At 39.8% G+C, this 20898-nt stretch overlaps 1 protein-coding gene across 1 annotated transcript; it reads left to right on the top strand.

The window, feature by feature from the left end:
• Positions 1-1740: 1740 nt before the first annotated feature.
• kif3a (kinesin family member 3A) lies at positions 1741-17133 on the top strand. Its single transcript, XM_050042350.1, has 17 exons — positions 1741-1913; positions 2444-2726; positions 2945-3089; positions 3733-3817; positions 4008-4113; positions 4995-5134; positions 5285-5482; positions 5869-6043; positions 6155-6253; positions 11266-11422; positions 11587-11767; positions 12437-12547; positions 12786-12911; positions 13690-13743; positions 13863-13931; positions 14045-14175; positions 16035-17133. The coding sequence occupies exons 1-17, from the start codon at positions 1908-1910 to the stop codon at positions 16081-16083; spliced, it is 2115 nt and encodes a 704-aa protein (XP_049898307.1). The 5' UTR covers positions 1741-1907; the 3' UTR covers positions 16084-17133.
• Positions 17134-20898: the final 3765 nt, after the last annotated feature.

Genomic DNA, 20898 nt, shown 5'->3' with positions numbered 1-20898 from the left:
CAAACTTCAACTGCAAATTAACATTTGTAAGTACAGCAAAAAGAGGCCGACCTGTTTTTGAAGCATGTTAAACTCGTCATGCAAGAACTGTTTTAGTATTGCAGCTGAGTAAACCACTTCATATTGTGTTTTGGGAGTAACCCCATGTTCTACGTGTTAAAACGTATTCTGCAATCTGGCTGACTGCAGCATGACTGGATTACCTGGCGCCCCACTAGTTTAGTGTGTCATCTGGTTTGTGGTCATTTGAATTCTTAAAAAAATGATAGGGGACGATCAAGTGTCAGATGAAACTGAAATGAAAGACAACCAAATGGAAACTGATGCAACTGAAAATACAATGAAAACGAAGGTATGTGATGATAGGCCACTGTCAAGTGGTGAAATGTTTCCAGATCATGACATTATGTCTGTGCCTTCTTCGGTTCCTGATGAATTTTTCAGATAGTGGAGAGTCTCGAGGATTCCACCATATTCTTGCAAGTTAATTGACGCTACATTATATCATAGCATTACATCCTATGTCATAGCTGTCTTACGGCCCTTTTTTTCAGAGCAATAAGCTCGAGAAACCTGACAAGCAGGAGGTCAATGATGACAATGTCAAGTTGATGGTGAGATGTCGTCCCCGATCTATGAGACCAGTCTGGAGGATTCCACCATGTTTTCATAGACAATACCAATTTGGTCAAAGAGCTGATACAAAGTCAAATGAAAACTCAACAGACTTTCAATCCACCCAGCCCAGACTGAAGTACCTCATGGTCAAACTAACTCCTGTGCCAGTTCTTACAACACCTAGGTCAAGATTTTTGGTCCAGAAACCAAAAAAAAGATGGAGAGATGCAAAAACAGTGTGAAGACAGATGTGAAAAGGGAAACGATGCTAGATAGGACAGACATCCCACCACCTAGCCTTTATTCTGGTAGACTGAGTACCACTAAAGCACAGTATAGGTCAACAAAGCAAGGGGCTTTAAGTGGGTCCTGCCTGATTTTGTCTTGAAGAGTTCCTAATCAGAGTGCAACCAATGATTAATTTTTGAGGCTGATGCCAATATCAATATTTAAGAATTTTGAAAAACATTGTCATAGCATTGTATTTTAATTCTATTTCACACAAACGCAAGCATTTTTGATTAAGATCCCTTCAATTTGGTTATTACAGAGTTTGTACTAATTGACACATATTACAAAAATTAACCTAATTTTATATCTTCATGTAAAATAATCTAACCTATAAATCTATGAATAACCTCAAGCATTCCTGTGGAATATTGTCACTGTAATTTGTTGATTCTTATCTATATCCATATATCTGCATATCCTAATATGGGCCTGGCAATTTCATTATCTGCTTATCAGCCTAGAGCTAGTCAAAATCTTTCAATCTTTTAAGGCCTTAAGTATTTCACTGATGTGCACATAGAATATGTGCCATATTAATGTGTGTATAATCAAGCTAACACACAGCAGTATTCAAACATAGGAAAGTCATACAATGCACAGGGAGTGGGAGGAATGGGGGGGGTTAACGGGGTCCAGCCAGTAATTTTTTACCTCTGTACTTTAATTCAACTGCATTGCACTGAATCACCTACAGTAATAGTTAGTGCTACCGTAAATGTATGCCCCGCATATATGAAATATATCAACACAATGGAGCTATTTACATTGAAGCAGTTACTGTAACCAACCAACTGAAGACCCCCTCTCCAGCTTCCCCCATGACGCATGCGCAGTGTGACAGCGACCTGACAACAAGCTATCGGATGTGAGCCTCTGATGATATGGGCACTGCGCTGGCATTTAAATTCTTCGGATAACCTAGACTCAAATGAGCAAAGCCTTACAAACATTTCATTGTCATTATACGTATACTATAATCGTCTTTCTGCATTCTCACTATGCCGGTAAGTCGACACGCCGGTTTGGATTATTTTGTTTTGTTTGCAATGGGGTTCCTCCCTTCCTCCGACCTCACTGATGTGATGCTAACCGGTTAGCATCGTTAGCTTACAGTAGGATACAAGGAAATGGTGCACCTTACTTCCCAACGTTGGGGTTTTGTCAGTCAGCACGAAGCAATTAGCACGGCTTGTTAGCAGTGTGTGGGTTTCACATATAATTATTCTCCAAATTTGCTGTGGTAGCGTTAGTTAGCTAATGTTAACGTTTAACCGTTAGTTAGCTAACGTTATCCTAAACGTTACTAGCGGTTGCCTGCCTAGCAACCCAGGAAACGGCAGATAACGTCCAAGCGACTAACTCGCCTAGCTTCGTATATGCCAAGTCATTGACTGCTAATTGTTTTTGCCGGCTACCCCCTCTTATCCATGTTGGTTAACTAATACTGTAAATATGTATGGTAATTGTCACTACATAATAACTCATCGTTACATCCTATGGAATAGCTGTCTCTCATCACTGCCCTTTTTTCCAGAGCAATAAGCTTGAGAAACCTGACAAGCAGGAGGTCAATGACAACGTGAAGGTGGTGGTGAGATGTCGTCCCCTCAACCAGAAAGAGAAGATGATGGGCCACAAACAGGCCGTCGTTGTGGACGAGATCCGTGGGACCATAACAGTTAACAAACTGGAAACTCCACATGAGCCTCCCAAGACATTCACATTTGACACTGTGTTTGGACCAGACAGCAAACAGCTGGATGTCTACAACCTCACTGCCCGCCCCATTATTGACTCAGTATTAGAGGGATACAATGGTAATATTACTGTAACATAAGCGTTCATTTTTATCAATAAACCTTTGCTGTATAATGTGCCTCATAAATGTCACGACTGCATTAACAGTCGGAGAAATTTTAATACAGACACTCATTATTAACTGTAATATAATATTGCAACTAATATTCTGTATTTGATCTTGAATTTGCATATTCAATACTGGCACTGTGACTTTACGCTCTGCTGTCCATTTCAGGCACCATTTTTGCATATGGGCAAACTGGCACAGGAAAAACATTCACCATGGAGGGTGTGAGAACAGTGCCAGAACTCAGAGGGATAATCCCAAACTCCTTTGCTCATATTTTTGGCCACATTGCCAAGGCAGAGGGTGACACAAGGTGAGAAAGCAATCAACCAGAAAACATACAGTAAAATCACCCAAAAATATTTCGTCTATGCACATTATTAGTCCAGCTGAGAATCTCCACTGTGTACATACGCGCCAGATACAGTGGAAACTTTGTTTATTTTTCCACAATGCAATGTCCACCACAATCAGTCTTTAAAAAAAAAATATTTTGACAGAGAATGTTATGGATCAAGCATTTGTTATTTACCTTGCAAGTAAAAATATCGCCTATTCAAAAATGTTCTTTTAAAAAGACACACTCGTAAATAACAAGTAATTGAAAAAAGAGGGTTGTGTATTTCTCATTTTACTCAAGTGAGGGAGCTCATGCATATTAAGAAAATACAGAGTATTTGGACAAAGCATTTGAAGGACATTTTATCTGTTAGAATTGGATTTAGAAACTGGATTATGAAAGCTTAGCCCACCCCTTTTAAAGAGAATTGATTTTTTTTTCCTTTCAGATTTTCAGCTTAGTTTACCAATGGGAGGCAGTTTTTTTCTGATTTAGGTCATATTAGCAGAATACAAGGCTCCATGTATTACAAGTGAAAGATTTATTTACAGATGTTGGTTTGTCATTTGCTGCTTCAGCCTTTATCTGACTTTGAATACACATTTAACTTTAACAGGTTTTTGGTTCGTGTTTCGTACCTGGAGATTTACAATGAGGAAGTGCGAGACTTGTTGGGCAAGGACCAGATGCAGAGGCTGGAGGTAAATGGGTCTTTAAAATCAACACTTAGATAGAGAGTTTAGTGATTCATATGAAAACTGTCTTAAAGGGCACTGCAGTCATTTCCAGGACTGGAAAACTTGCATAAGATTCCTGAATAGATTTGCTTGTAATAGCAGTTTGATGTTGACAACAGTTTTCCATGCTTAAGTTCAATTTTTTTCGTCAAAGGTGAAAGAAAGACCAGATGTTGGCGTGTATATCAAAGACCTCTCTGGTTACGTCGTGAACAATGCTGACGACATGGACCGGATTATGACGCTGGGACACAAAAACCGTAAGCAGAATAACTAGCAGCATGGAGACGGAAATAGATGGCCACAAAATCAACCTTTACTCTCATATTTCACTGAGATATTGCTCTGTGAGAATATGTGGTAAAACCACACATGTGAAACAAGAAGAGGCTTTGTGCTTGCAAGAGATGGAAATGTAGGCAAATATCACAGAGGCTTTAGGAGTCTTTCTGTTTTGCATTATATACATCAATGAGTGGCTTTAGTTAGTTGATAAACATAAAATAAAATAATTTCTTTATTTTAAATGCAGTATATGCCAACTATTAAGAAGTGTGCTCATGTGCAAAGACTACTTGTTACTTGTTACTTAACTTTAGGGGTGTCACGGGATACTGGTATTGATCTCATCTTAATAGTACAAATATGATAATATTGTGTAAATAATCCAGTGCCTCTTAAATCTTTACCATTTCTTTCTGTTTTCTCTTTGTCTTCCTCCCCCAGTGGCATCTGGTTGCCTTTTTACTATCCATTCATATCCATTGAGTGTAATTGCTCTTTTTGTACACTTAATGGTTACAGACTCTTTTCGCCTCCCTACGCTCGTATTTTGAGTGTAATTCAGTTTCCATAAAAGGAGAAAAACCACACAGTAATTAGGTTAAAGGTGAATTTGACTGATAGCATCCCCCCCCCCACATTTTATGTAGATATCACAACGGTATCGTTTTTGTGAACTCTTTTGGCCATGATAATCATAGTGAAAACCTGATATCATGTCCTCCCTACCTTACACGCCGGTAGTAGTCAGAAAAGTCTGGAGAAAATCGTTAAAAGAATTCTAACGTCAGCTCAGAATTTAAAGTTCATGCCAATATGAGTCATGTTGTCTGATCAAATGGTATTCCACTGTTTGTAGGGTCTGTCGGTGCCACAAACATGAATGAACACAGCTCCCGTTCCCATGCCATCTTCACAATCACCATCGAGTGCAGCGAGAAGGGAGTGGATGGAAACCAGCATGTGCGCATGGGAAAACTTCATCTGGTCGATCTTGCAGTACGTATCTGCAGGCAGAAATTTCTGAGTTAAAAAAAATGAACTATTTCCTAGTAAATAAGATGAGACAGTTACATAACTGTGATGTTTGCTTTATCGCTCACCACCCATCTGACCACAACCAGTTAATCTGCCACCCTGCTTCTACAGGGCTCGGAGAGACAGGGCAAGACTGGAGCTACAGGTCAGCGTTTAAAAGAAGCAACAAAGATCAATCTCTCTCTCTCCACACTGGGTAACGTCATCTCTGCCCTGGTGGACGGCAAGAGCACACACGTGCCCTACAGGAACTCTAAGCTGACGCGTCTGCTGCAGGATTCACTCGGAGGAAACTCCAAGACCATGATGGTAGAGTGAAAGTTAAAGCTGCGCTAGAGTAGCGTTCTTCTTCTAAGCAGAGTGCAAATTATACAGTGACAGTCGAGGGCAGGTCAACTTTTTCTTCAAGACGTAAAGGCAGTACAGTACAAGCATGTGCTTCAGGAAACTGAAGTCCCCCCCTAACATTAAAGTCAGGGACCACCCAATAACCAAAAATTTTCAGCTGTTCACTTACTTTAAGAATAGTCTCAAATCATACTGTAATATTGACAGTAACAGGTTAGAAGGATATGTAAAAGTCCCTCAAAATGACCATTTCTCAGTCAATGGTAAATTCTAAGCATTTTGTCATATTGACTTTGATAGTACAATTTTTGCCTCACTTTTTAAAATGACATACTTCTCTCCACCAGTGTGCAAATATAGGCCCTGCAGACTATAACTATGATGAGACCATCAGTACCCTGCGCTACGCTAACAGGGCTAAAAACATCAAGAACAAAGCCAGGATCAACGAAGATCCTAAGGATGCCCTTTTGCGCCAGTTTCAGAAAGAGATTGAGGAGCTAAAGAAGAAACTGGTGGAAGGTAATGAGCCAGACAGTTACACAAAAAAATAATCATGCTGTTTGGATTACAAGTATGGTGTTTTTTCAAGGCTGACTTTTTGTCTTTTTGAAATGTTTTGTGCAATTCTAGGTGAAGAAATCTCTGGCTCAGAGGGCAGTGGGTCAGAAGAGATGGATGAAGCTGATGATGAAGGAGGGGAGGCAGGAGAAGGCCGCAGGAGGAGAAGAGGTAAGGATTTGTAATTAATGCACACATAGATGCAAGTGTGCAGCAGAGCAAATGACTGAAAATCTGCTGATGCAATCTTCATATGCCTGTGGGGAGTTTTTTTTCATAGAGTGGTTTAATGTGTGGTTTTTGTAAATGTTTGGATATACATCTGTATAATTTGTGTCTATTTGGTATAATCTCTCGTCAGCATGCTAGATGTAATATGAGTCAGCGTAGTTCGGCAGATAATTATCAAGCTAAAGCTGCTTTTAGGTCACTAGTTAGACTCTACTCTTTGTTTTCTGTGTTAACAGACTTCTCTATATGTAACACTGTTCTCAGTCAGGAGTTTCCCTTTTCTCACCTTCTGGTCTTCTCTGTTTTTAAGTGGAAAGTATTAAATTCAGATGAACAATCATAAGTAGGTCATCGCATTACATGGCAGTGCTGAAAGTGATGTTCCTGTGAAGATGTGCCTCTGAGGATGTATCTCTTTATATTTTCCAGTTGTCATTATTATTCTTTCCAATACCATAGTATTACTATTAACCAAATCATTCAGCTTCTGTGACTACGGTGCCGTGCTGTATCTGCAATTTGCATGGTGCACCTGCAGCTGCCTGATTTGTGGGACTCACATAAAGCACCTACATTTTGCTTCAAGCTCTGCAAACCAACAGCTTTCCTCCTCTACCTGTTGCTCACTGTGGGCGTTGGTGGGAGGGGTGCTTCCTCTGCTTCTTTTTCCAGACAGCAGCAGCAGCAATAGCTCAGAATTTGCCTGTTCCTCCTCAGTCCCTCCGCCCACTGAGGATAAACCTCAGAATAGTGAGTTGGAGCAGCTCTCTGCTCTACTGACCCACCTGCCCACAAACTTAAGCCCTTTTCACACATGGGACCCATTAAATTGCTCGTTTTAAATATAATGTAAGGTGTCGCTTTTGGCTTTTACACTGAGCTCCTTTATTCGGAAAAATTCCATGTTACGTCGGTCACTCATGTCCAGTCCAGATTTTCTTCACACCGTGGTGGAATCACTCCCCGAGGATATCAAGTTGCAAAAAATGACACCAAGGATTAGGATTGTATCAGTTTTCATAACATACACTCTGTCAAAGTGATTAGAAAGCAGATTTTGCAGCTGATTGGCAGTTTATCTCCATGATTTGATTGCTGACCACAGGCGCTGCGTTGGGAGGCTTGCCCCCACTTAACCATCCCCAGTAGTTGTCAAAACACCCTGTAGCACTCCATGAGAGATGTTCCTTATTGGTTTCATTATAAATTGAATATGGCAGAGGATTCTGCAGCCGGACTGCATTACTTTAGAAATGCAAAAGATTTCAAGGTTGTTGTTTTTTCTCTCTTCACTTCCTGTATTGCTTTCATGCTGTTTGTAGCAACAGTTTTTCTGTCGATATTTGTAAACAGTTGGCATGAGTGAAAGTTGAAATTGAGAGCAAACTGTGAAGTGTTTGATGAGTGTGGTGATTTTTTTTTTAGGTTTGTGCTGTGTATGTAGGTGGTTTTCTAAGGGGTTTTTCCTGATGACTTGATGTCTACAGCTTGAGTCATTCATAGTATTTCCTCTTTACAGTGGTTGGCTTGATCAGTTTTTCAGCCCCTGTACTTGTTTTATAATGTGATATTGCATAGCTGTCTGAAGGTGGGTGCACATGATTCATGTTTTAATACAGCAGGCCTGCATGAAATTTTATTTAACTTAACACCAGAAAGCCCATTTTTTTTACCTTTCATTAAGATGATCTATTCATTCCGATACAGATTTCAGATTAAGATTTTAGTGGTGTTTATCATTTTTAGGGCATCTTGTGCCTTGATCAGGCAATAGTAGAGAGGTGACAGGAAGTTGCAGAAAAAAGAGATGAGGAATGACATGCAGCAAGGGTCCCCAGCTGGACATAAAATGGGGACAGGTGCCGTAACCACTAAACCACCAGTAGCTCTTTTCCATACATGTGCTGGCTTGGCTTGACTCGCTTTGACCCGGCGCATCAGCCTAGTGTGACAGAGATTTGCATCTCAACTTGGACTTTAACACCAGTGACTCATGCCTTTTGAATTTATATCTTCGCCCCCAAGCCCAAAGATTAAAAATCTTAAAAAAAAACTAACTAACTAAGTCAATCCATCCAATCAAGTTGCAGGAGAGAACCATAAAGAACTAACGTAACGTTTCTGAGCGCCATTTGAAAAAAATTATACAAAGATACCTGCGTTCGTGTACAGAAACAACCGGATCGTCAGCGAGAAATGGAATTGCAGTATGCAAAACGTGCTGGTGGAAAATTACAGATGGAGACGCAACAACTTAGAACAAGCTTGTTTTAACAAATAAACAAAATTTAAAAAGCATGCATGATTTTTGTAAATTAAACATATTACTCTGCCATTACCTTTGGTGCAGAGTGATTTAGGTCTTGAAATTGGAACTTCCCTGTCTTTGCTTGTGACTGAAGTGCAAAAACTTGAGACTTCAAGACTTCATTTGTTTTATTGGACCAAAGTAAATAAACTTCATGGTACCTTCTCTGTTAATGTTGTTTATTTAATTGACACTTGAGCTGTTTAAGGTCCTGAATATGCAAATTGTAAGAGTGAATTTTCCCAGAGCATTTATGGATTACAGTGCATGTGTGAAAGGGGCTTGATACTTTCCCTGTGTCTGTGCCACTCCTGTAGGCTCATAGCCCAGATCCCCCCACACTACTGACTGTAATGTCCCAAATATTTGTACATGAAAATAATTGCAAAGGTTCCTGGTGTGCAGGTGTTGCTAAAAGAACGTTTTAGGACAGGTTCATGAATCTAAATGGGTCTGTTGCACTGTTGAACCGATCCTTCAAAAGCATTGGCACAATCTGATGTCAAATCTCTCCAACTTTATTTTCATGCATGACCTAAGTGAACATAGTTTTGACATCATGGAATGGGTCTGCATGGTGATTTCATACCCTCAGTTTATCCTTACAGTAAAGCCAGGCTTAATTGCGAAATTTATAACTCCTGTCCCTCAAAGACGTAATTCACCCACATCATGTTTCATTATGTGAATTGATGTTTTCTATGTTGTTGTTTGTTTGTTTTTTGCCACGTCACTACCATTTCTTCTATAGCATTGCTATAAATGAAACCTCTCTTTCTCCCACTCCTTGTCCCACATGTGGTGTTCCACTCTGTAGTCTTTAGACTTTCGAGATCACTCTGTAATGTGTTGCTCTTTGTCTCTCTCTATCTCTCTCTCTCTCTCTCTCTCTCTCTCTCTCTTTCTCTCTCTCTCTCTCTCTCTCTTTCCTCCTCCTGGTACAAATGCCGCCTGTCTGACTTGCTATACACCTCTTAATTCAAGAAGAAAGAGGTTGGTGTAAGAATCTACAACATAGTCCTGCTATCCCGTAGCAATGCTGTCTCTACTCGCACAAATTACTCAGATGGCCACCATGTGTTTCAGTAGCTATTTCACTAAAGCCTTGTTTCCACCAAGCAGTCCAGTTTGGTTCAGTTTGTTACACAGTATTTTTGTTTGCGTCTTCATTATCAAACATGAATGGCACCAACAGAACTGTTCCATGCCATCCCGCTTTTCATCACCCTTCTGCTGAGGTACTTAGCACACTGATCCGATTCTAAAAGGTGGAGCTAGAAACACTGCAGTCTGTTGATTGATCAATAGAAAATCGACAATCTTGCTCGACTACAGTGGACTGTAACCCTTGTTCCTACAGAGGCAAGTTTACATACCTTAGTCAACTATAAAATTAGAGGATGCTTTGCTGCCATTTTATATTTTACTAGTTAACAATTGGCCATAGTCTAAGAAAAGATCATTTAATCCACAGTGCTGCCAGCAGCTAAGGTGGAATGTTGTCTTTCATGTTACTCAGTGAGTTGACGTCATGAATCTATCAACACACCCTAAATGTCAGTATTATACCTCTGACCATTCCATTTGTTTTTATTGTCTGTCTTGCATGACATACGCTTTCGTGATGATTGGCTCTTCGAGCGCTTAAAAAATGTTAATGAATTTAAACTGAAATGTGCAAACTGCGAAGCTTATATTTCCTCACTTGGAGATAAAAAAAAATGGAGGAGCAGTTTTCCTGTACACTCCAGCCTTTTCTTTTGTAGACATCACTGGTGAAGAGGTAATACAGCAAGAGCTGGACGGAGCAGTATTGCGACTATTACCATCTGTTAATAATCCCAACGACATTAAAAGAGCACTGTGTGTAGTGGAAACATAAGACAGATGTACGGTTCAGATCCATGTTCATGTTTGGTGGAAACGCGGCTTAACACTGACTAATCTGATAACAGAAGTTTATTGTATAATCACCTTTAACATTTTTCTGGCTGTCCTTGTATGACTACCACCCATGTGTCTCATGCTCTCCATCTCTATAGCTACCATGTCATTAAGAGAATCTTGCACTTTATATAGTTTCCCCTGTCTTAAAATGTTGCTTACACTAACAATTAATGAATACAATGAATTAGCAAGTCACAACTTTCTGCAGCTGGATGTCACTGGCACTCACTCGTAGGACTGAGGTTCCTTATAAAAACATAAATTTGACTTCTGTAGTGCAAATTTATGATCCACTATTAGGGCTGGGCAATATATTGATATTACATCAATATTGTGATACGAAACTAGATATCGTGTTGACACACTGTTGTAGTTCTTCTATTCTTTGCCTTTCTCAGTCATTATATCCGCATTATGATGATTACAGTCAACCCTGTAATATCTTCACAATATCGATATTGAGATATTTGCTCAAAAATATCGTGATTTTTTTATTTTCTCCATATCGCCCAGCCCTATCTACAATGGCACATATTTAATAATACTAATGCTGATTAAAAAGCACAGTGTAGAATGAATTAATCTGTGTTGAAGTCATTGTAACCTATACCCTGATGAGTAATGTGGTGTAGGAAGATGCATCTAAAACAACCTGTCAATTAAAAACACTATGGTTCCCTGGATGTCTTTTTTTAAGGGAGGAAGAAGGTTTCCCCGGACAAGATGGTGGAGATGCAGGCAAAGATTGAAGAGGAAAGAAAGGCCTTGGAGGCCAAGCTGGACATGGAGGAGGAGGAGAGGAACAAGGCCAGAGCAGAGCTGGAGAAGAGGGAGAAGGACCTTCTTAAAGCTCAGTGAGTCCGGGAAAAGAAAATGATTTGTATTTTTAATTATCTTTTAAGATGTGGTATTCTCGATGATACTGCTCGAATAATCTGCAATGTCCTCTTTAAGCGTTAGTAGATGTGTTGATGTAGTAGCTACTAGTTCGATAACCGATCCACCTCTAACCCCTCAGACAGGAGCATCACCTCCTTCTGGAGAAATTGTCAGCCTTAGAGAAAAAGGTGATCGTGGGTGGGGTGGACCTCTTGGCCAAGGCTGAGGAGCAGGAGAAGCTCTTGCAGGAGTCCAACAACGAACTAGAAGAACGTCGCAGGAGAGCGGAGCAGCTGCGTAAAGAGCTGGAGGAGAAAGAGGTAAGGGTAGATGATCAAAAAACTAATCTGACTACCAAGTACGTCACAAAGTGAGTCAACGAGAAATTACTGAGTCATTCAAGCTGTTGTCAGTATGAAATGATTCCATGAAAGGTGTGCATCCGTGAAATCATATGGAAAACTCCAACCACTATCAAGCTATAACTGTGGTAAAATTAAAGTAGTCACCAAACAATATGTCCACTGATCATCCTGGGGGTAATTCTGGTTTGCTAAGATGCCTTTAGTAAACACCTGAATAAACAGTTTGACGCAGTGAATTTAGCTGGTATGGGCGTAAAGAATTTCACATAAAGTGAGAGGCAAGATATGACATCACATACCGCATTATCTACGTGAGATGTCAGTGGTAACCTCAGCTTGATTTACACCTAAATGGTTGCATCATTGTGGTTGGAAAATATGGTCAGATACTCACTCTCTTACTTTCTTCATATAAATGAGAATTTTTCAGAGTAATGCCAAAGGGACTTAGGTTTGAAGTGACGCAAACCTCAGGATTTGAAAAAAAAAAATTGTGACATAAACAAACAATAATGTAAGACATTATTTTGACTTAAACCTTTTATAGGTTCGTCACAATCATGACAACTGACAACAACTTGCTTGCTTCCACATAATCGCTGATCTCTCTCTCTCTTAAAACAGCAAGAACGTCTGGACATAGAAGAGAAGTACACTAGTCTGCAGGAGGAGGCTCAAGGAAAGACCAAGAAGCTGAAGAAAGTATGGACCATGCTGATGGCTGCCAAATCAGAGGTCAGCATGACATAAAAGAGTAACACTGAGAAAGAACATACAGTCATACAACACCCAGGATCATTTGCCCCAAGACTCTTATGAGAGACTAAATGCCTTTAGAGACTTTAATGGAATGCTTTTCAGTCAAAGCTTAAGCTTAATGTAATAAAACAGTCTCCCCGGCTGAAGTTAGTCTTGAATAATCAGGGGAACAATGTAGATTGATCCACTGTGGTTGTTATGTTTTGTCTGTAAGATGGCAGATCTGCAGCAAGAACATCACAGAGAGATTGAGGGACTCCTGGAAAACATTCGCCAGCTGAGTCGCGAGCTGCGGCTTCAGATGCTCATCATAGACAACTTTATTCCCCAGGAATACCAGGTGTGTATGTGTTTGCGTACCTACATCTGTAGCACTACATCTCGGTCTGATTTTCAGTATTTTTATCCATCCATATAGCCGTTTTTTCTACTCTGTCTGTATATGATCATCCCAGATGAGATTTAAACTAATTGAAAGGCTATAAAGAAACAACTCATTGCCTGCAGGTGACACTGGTGTAAGAATTGCAGCATCAGGATGAATGTGAACAGCAGCAACTAAAACACTGGTGAATTCTCTGGACAGTTAGTATGGTGGTCCACATCATAACGTTAAAAATTTCAGTGTCAGGGAAACATTGTCCATTAACTTTGACTGTGCACCAAGCATCACCAGTGCAAACATAAGCCCCTTTTACACAGCTTGTTCAAGGTGGCAATTTCACACCATTTTTCCACCTTGCTGCTCTTTATAAAACATACAGTTGCAGAATATCTCGCCTTTAAGCGGGTGGCAAAAGTATTAACAGCCTCTGTCGGCGCGGAACACAGTCTACCCAGCAACTGCAACAGCCTAATCTGGGATGCCACGATGGAGCTAGGTCTCTGCTAAGATGTGAGCACAACAGTCTCCCAGTCAACCCGAGGCCTGTTTCATCTATTCCACTTTCCAGCGACTGCTCATCAGCCACATTAATACAAAAATGTTGTGAGGTTCATTGGCGATACTGGCCGCCACATCTGCTGATGTTGATATTAGTTGGTTAAGGGGGCTTTGCATCAGTGACATATCTGTCCTCGTTTCTAGTTTTTATATTTTGTCATGTTTTTCTGTGCAGGAGATGATAGAGAATTACGTGCACTGGAATGAGGACATTGGAGAATGGCAGCTGGTGAGTTCACTTTGCACAACTTACGCAGTTTGATATACGTCAGTATAAGGGTGAAATCTCTGAGTCAAGGACTGCTCCTCAGTAATGTGTGTCAATGGACTGTATCTTGTGTCTTTCAGAAATGTGTGGCATATACTGGCAACAATATGAGAAAACAGACCCCTGCTCCAGACAAAAAAGAAAAAGATGTAATTTCTTTGCACGTTTTTATGCAACAACTGATGTTTCTGATATTTTTCTCTTTTCCCTCCTTGACAATGTGTTTTTGACCTCTCTCGTCTTCTGTCCATGCCTCCTGTAGCCTTTTGAGGTGGATCTGTCCCATGTGTATCTGGCCTACACAGAGGAGAGCATGCGGCAGTCTCTGATGAAACTAGAGAGACCCCGAACCTCTAAAAGTGGCAAGAGCGGTCGACCCAAGACTGGGCGAAGGTAATCTACTTTCTACACAGACCACAGCATGACAGACAGCATGAAGCGCCACATCCTGTTGAGCATATATGATCTAATCAGTGCACGGCTAAGTTTCTCATGAGATGGTTGTGTCATCAGTCTGTGGTCTTTACAAATGTCATTTCAAGTATCTCTTGTAAGGATGTAGTTTAATTCACTTTCGTGTACACCAAGCCACATGTATGCATCTCTGTTTCTTGGATTATAAATCTGATTAAATCCATCTTGGTTTCTCTGGGCTACATGCTAGTCTGGGGTCGGGGTGATGCACCTGAGGCTGTTCTGTACCTTACAAAAAATGCAAGAACAACAATACCTGTTTAGCAGTTAAGTTGCAACAACAGCTATGTCAGCCTAGCTAATAACTATCCGTGTAACTAATGTATGACTTGCATGGATGTACTCTTAGCGAGATCAACGTCCTGAACGTTCACACTTCACAAGAGGTAACTCAAAGTTCAGATGCCAGTGATTAAAATGAACTAGGTCACGTTGGTCATGCACGATTCAATTTCAAATTAAGTACATAGTTCCAAAAAATGACCTACTTTATGTTTATTTCTTCTTCTTTTTTCAAATAAAATTAAGTCTTGTGATCATAATTCAATCGCAGATATTCCCCAAGACTGGTTGGAAGCTTCAACTCGATGTGTCGTTTCAAAGTTGTTGCCAATGTGGCTAACGTTGGCACTTCATTGTTCAGACCCAGCAGACACAATTTACATAAAAATGTGAGCTCCATTGGGATCTTAACTGATTTTTTCATAAACCTCCTTGAAATAACAGAACTTGCTTCAGCAGTACCGATGGCTGTGTTGTCTGGATCGCCCATTGCACCAACCATGCTGGTGTTGTGTCAAAGTCTGATCGTGTCTCCCTCCTGTTACAATGCAAAGCATCCTTCGACGTAGTAAAGGAAGAGGTTTGGTTCAGATTTAGGTATGGGAACACCATCTTCGACACAACACCGGCATGCCAGGTGCCGTAGATCCTTGGGTGCCAAACTACATAGCGTGTGAGCTGTTTGAGTTAACAGTGCCCACGTTTACATACATTAGTAGCAAATGGATGCGTTGTGTTCACCGTTTACCAAACATGAGCACATTCAAAGAGAGCATTTACACACAACACAGAGCGAGTCCTCACGGGCTGTCATCGACAACACTCCTTCACCCATACAGATCAGTCAGTGGTTGTGCTGAGCACTCCCCCTGCTTGACCGTGCATGCTAAAATACTGAGCTGTGTTTTTGTTTTTGGTTTTTTTTTGCTGTTGCTTATCTTGTGACGGGCAGAGAGAGATGGCTGATTTCAGCTTAATTTCACTGTCACTTCAGCTGCCATTATCACAGGGAAAGATCTTTTGAATCTCCACTCACACAGACGGTTCACTGGCTCAGTTACATTTGGGAGGCGTAATGACTTTGCATGCATCCTGGAAGCACTGATGCATTTACATCTTTTCAACATCTGGCAAGAGTGCATCACAAACCACTCTACCAATCTGCTTTTTCATATCAGATCTTTTTCTAATTGCCCTCATTCTGTGGTATTTTGTTTCCAATCTTAGCTGGTTATCTGCAACTTAACCTTCTAGTTAAATGTTTGACCTTCACCATTTTAACTCTGCATTTCATACAGTTTTTCATCATATTGCTATGAGTACACAGAAGAGTTACTGCTTTAGGATGTTGGCTGCTCTGTATAATTAGTGTATTTATAGAATGTTGATATGAAGTGTGAACATATTTTCCGCTATCATGATATACAGTTATTCTGAGAAATAAGGATGCTTCTGAAGTTGTCGATAACACCAATCGTGCACTTATCTCTACACAGGAAAAGATCTGCAAAGCCAGACGCTGTGATCGAATCCCTCCTGCAGTGAAGACAGCACAGAGGAGAGCTTGCTGTCACTGCAACTTACATGTTACTTTAGGAAATAGGTCATTAGGCGAGAATTTATTGTTAAACATTATTTAAAAGATTATCTGAATACACTGTATAGCTGGTAACGTTTTAAATGTGAATGAGCTGCACCTATGACAGGATCAAGACCTCTTGGCCACGGGGACCTGTTATTTGTAATATAGTGACAGACCTCTCTGTGGGTGTCCAACATTTTCATGTCGCTCGGGAACGCGTTTCGGTGGCAGCAGCTTCTGTTTAAATTAAGCTCTTTTACCTCTAGCATTAAGGAGGAACTCACCATAAACACATTTCACTTGCAACATCACTGGTTTTGAAAATGACCAACAATCTGAAAGAAGATGTTGAAAACAGAATTGTGGACATGAACTATAAAGTGCATTCGTTTCCTCTGAAACTTGTTGAGTGTATTTTAACACACTAAGTGTTTTGTGATTTCTGTATGACTGATTTCCTGTGAGACACTGAGTCTGATTAAAGGGTCCGTGCTGATATGAATACACTATAATTGAATTCTAATTGAAATTAAAGCCAGTGATTCTGCTCTGAGCACAAGCTGTAACCCTTAGTGCTTCTTCCCATTGAAAACAAGAGATCATCAACATGGAGAGAGTCGAAGATAAAGACTAATGTGGCAGGAACAAGGAAAGGAGGGTATGTAGAATCATGTATGAAACTGAAAAGTGCATTTCATAATTTTTGCTGTAGGTCAGACACATAGGGGCGTGCATGCCAGCCGGCTTTTATGTTAGTGCCATTTGCTAATCTGAGCAAGTTGTCTTTTTATTCAAATGTGAGATCCCTTTGTGTTATGTGGAAATACACTATACATACTGTATGCCTTAGTCTGATGCACTAGTGTGAGCTTTTTGTGGAGAGAATTTGATTTCATGATCTGTAGTGGAGGCAAACTGACTTTTATTTTGTACCATAATGTATGTCAAATGTTTACGTCCACCAAACCCCCTGGATATTTTATTTATTAAATTATTTTACACGTTTTATCTCACATTCTTGTTGCTCTTTCTCTGTTTCTTTTTTTTAATTGGAGCTTTAAAAAGAAAGATCATGATGGCATGTAACAGCCATAAACGTGTTATTTTTGATTGCATTACCTGCTGTTGGAGAATGTGTAAACCCAGTAAATAATTGGTGTCTTAAAAAGTGGCCTCATGTTCAAAAGTCTTGTGTGAAACAGCTGTTACTGGTTGACTGCACAGTTTAACTTGAATAATAAGAATGATACCTTAAACATTATGAACATGCACGCTGTGAAAAATGTTGACTGCAACAACAAACCACTGTGTCATAATTTATTGGTGTACAAATACAGATACTATAAAAATAAGATGTGTAGGAAAATAAATATGTTTGACAATAAATAGAAGTTAAGTTATGAATATTACAGGCGTTAAATANAGTCTGTCTGCATGCAACTGGTGTTTCTTTGTGGCGTTCTCCAGAGACTTCTCAGCCAAACAGAAGAAGTTGCGCTGTGAAGAGAAAGGCACATTAGTAATGGGATTTAACACGCTGGAGTTAGTACTGAATCAGTCTAAAGAAATCAGCTAAACGTCATCATCACAAGTTTAATGCAAAGTCACATCTACTACGTGAGACGTGTGTACAATATTAACAATTATCAGAATAGATTTCCAACATACCACACATGTTGGGCCATCATCTGATCCTATCTTTGCGACATTAAAATCCAGTGTCTGCAGTGACAAAATAAGATATACAGTATAAGTCAGTATATTGTCAAACAAACAAACAAACAAACCACATTTAGTTTTGTAGTTTTCTTACCGTATTAATTTTGGACATATTTAGTGCCGCATCATGAATGTCTTTCAGTAGATCATCTTTAGGTAAAGATGCAGTGTAGACCATCACAGTCATCATCACCACCACTGTCAAACACTGAATGGTCTTCATGTCTTTAGAAGAAACTGAGCCAGCCGTGTCAGGTTGAGCAGGAAAGTTGAATACTCACTCTTACTACTGTTGCTACTTATATATTGTCCTCATGCTGACACTCTTGACACCCCGAGACCACAGTATACAGACACGTCAGAAGAGGAAAACACCAAATAAGGACCAAAGTGTGACATGTATCTGTCTTACTATCAGATGTTTCCACTAGGTGCATGGTGTTATTACTAAGCAATTAGTGGCTAATTCCTTATCAGTAAAGCTCCCACCAAGAATTAATGGTCATCACCTTGTGTTGATCTCATACATCTGAAGGTTGTCTTCATGTGTACGGATGGAAAATGAGATTTCCATCATCTCAACAGTCACATTCAAAATTTATTAAGTGTATTTTCTACAAAGGCTGTTCCCTTTGAGCTGACCTTAACAACCTGCTGTGAAGTGTAGATGTTTAATGACTGTTTACTTTGCACATTTTGGCTTGTTGCAACAGAGAAGCCCAGGTGGAAGTGATGCAATGAACAGTGACCTGCTTTTATTAAAGTGTGTGACAGTGAACCAGCAGGCAGCCATTATCATTAATATAATTAGAAAACACCTGTGCTTTTTGTGTTATGACATGTCAATATGTTTGAGGTGAGTGGGCACATGGGAAATAGCTTTGCCCCACACACACATCAGCGAGAGGAAAATGTAACTGACAGAGACAATTCCTGTCAGCTTCAGTTTCCTTTTTACACTGGGTGGTAAGTGACCAGCCAGATGTGTAACTAAAACAGCTGCTTTAGTCAGATGTCCACTCGTCTGTCATTCTTAAAATGCAGATGAATTATGTTATTATTAAAAAAAAACACAACAAGTGAAACATTAGTTTGGGGGTAAAAAGTCAAAATTCTATTACTTAGAATAATTTAAGACATAAAGACAAGATAAGATAAGAAAACTGCTTTTGGCATTCTGGCAACACACTAAAAACAGACAGTAAAGCACAGTCAGAATACATGAATACTACAGTACAAGTAAAAACAATAGACTGAAAACATTTTTAAATGTATTTTATTAAATGTTTTATTGTATAAAACGTAAAAAAAAAAAAACAGAATGAAATGATGTGTAAATCTTTTTTGAGCTATACAAAGACAAGATCTTTAATGTTCAAACTAAGATTTTTTTTTTTTTTGTAAAACTACACTCATTCTCAGGACAGGGGCATGTTTACCACCGTGGGACATCACCTTTTCTTTAAACAACACTCAGTAAGCGTATGGGAACTGAGGACACTAATTGAAGTTTTACGAGGAGAATTTTTTCCTATTCTTGCTTGATATAACTTCAGTTGCTCAACAGTCCTAGATCTCTATTACTGCATTCTGTGCTTCATAATGGCCCACACATTATAATGGGAGACAGTTCTGGACTGCAGACTGGACAGTATAGCACCCAGACTCTTTAACTGTAACACATTCAGAATGTGGCTTGGCGTTGTGTTGCTGGAATGAGCAGGGACGTCCCTGAAAATGATGTTGTCTGGATGGCAGCATATGTACCTTTCAGCTTTCAGCATTACCCATAATGCCATGGGTATTTTGAACTTAGAGCTGGTAACAATCTGGAGGGTCCTTTTCCTCTTTAGCCCGGAGGACATAACATCCACAATGTACTTGTCAGACCACAGCACACTTCTCCACTTAGTGTCGGTCCATCTCAGGTGAGCTTGGGCCCCGAGAAGTCAGCTGTGTTTGGATGTTGTTGATACATGACTCTCACTTTGCATAGTAGAATCTTAACTTTGTCTTTACAAACTGCTTTTCCCGACAGGGGTTTTCCAAAGTGTTTCTGAGCCCATGTAATAAAATCCTTGACACAATCATGTCTGTTTTTATTCAGTGCTGCCTGAGGAGTCAAAGGTCACGAGCATTCAATGTTGGTTTTTATGTTGATTTCTCTGGATTCTCTCTATTAAGGATTGTAGATGGTGAAATCCCCAAATTGCTGTTCTGCAGAAATGTTGTTCTTAAACTGTTGGACTCTTTGCCCATACATTTTATTACAAAGTGATGAACCTTGTGCCATCCTTGCTTGTGAATGACCCAGCCTTGAAATGATGAAATGGTGGTTTGGTTGTTTGGGGGTCCTCCGCCAGAAAATTTCCCTTGAAATGATGAAATGGTGGTTTGGTTGTTTGGGGGTCCTCCGCCAGAAAATTTCAAGCGTCAAACACTTAATTTCCTTTATACTGGTGTATTTTCATGCACCAACTTTAATATTTTCTGCATTAGTTTATGGTCTGTTTTGTTGAAATAAAAGTTCTCTGCTACCTTTATGTATCTATTGGGGGGGACAAATGCACATGTTCTAAATATCGAGGGGGATGTGTCCCCTTCATCCCCCCAGAAATCTGCACATATGCCGATAATTTCAAAGACAGACCAGTGGAGGAGTACTTAATAGAGCTAGTAACATATTTGGTTAATTGTCTGATCAAACAGACAAAGTCAGGAGCTCAGCTGGAACACTATGGTTAACAAGATTCCAGAATAAAAGACTAACGGGAAGTTTTAGCTGAACTTGAGTTCATATCTTTGCACAGTGGGCAACTTTACTACGCAACAACTAAAACGTTAATGATCTCAGCGTTTCCACCATTTAAGATAAGGTAAGGGAAAACACTCAGACAAATGTAATGATGTAATGATATTGATGATAATGATAAGAGAGAAAATGCAATTCATATGTGCCAACGTCTGTGGTTGCTCGAATTCTGCAAATATAAATATGTGATATATGTACTTTAGAGACATTGAGGGTATATGGTATATATTTATACGTGTGTGTGTGT

This window comes from Epinephelus moara, chromosome 4, assembly GCF_006386435.1.
Source record: "Epinephelus moara isolate mb chromosome 4, YSFRI_EMoa_1.0, whole genome shotgun sequence".
NCBI lineage: Eukaryota > Metazoa > Chordata > Actinopteri > Perciformes > Serranidae > Epinephelus > Epinephelus moara.
Note: the sequence above shows the minus strand (reverse complement) of the source record. Positions and strands in the feature narration are given on the sequence as shown.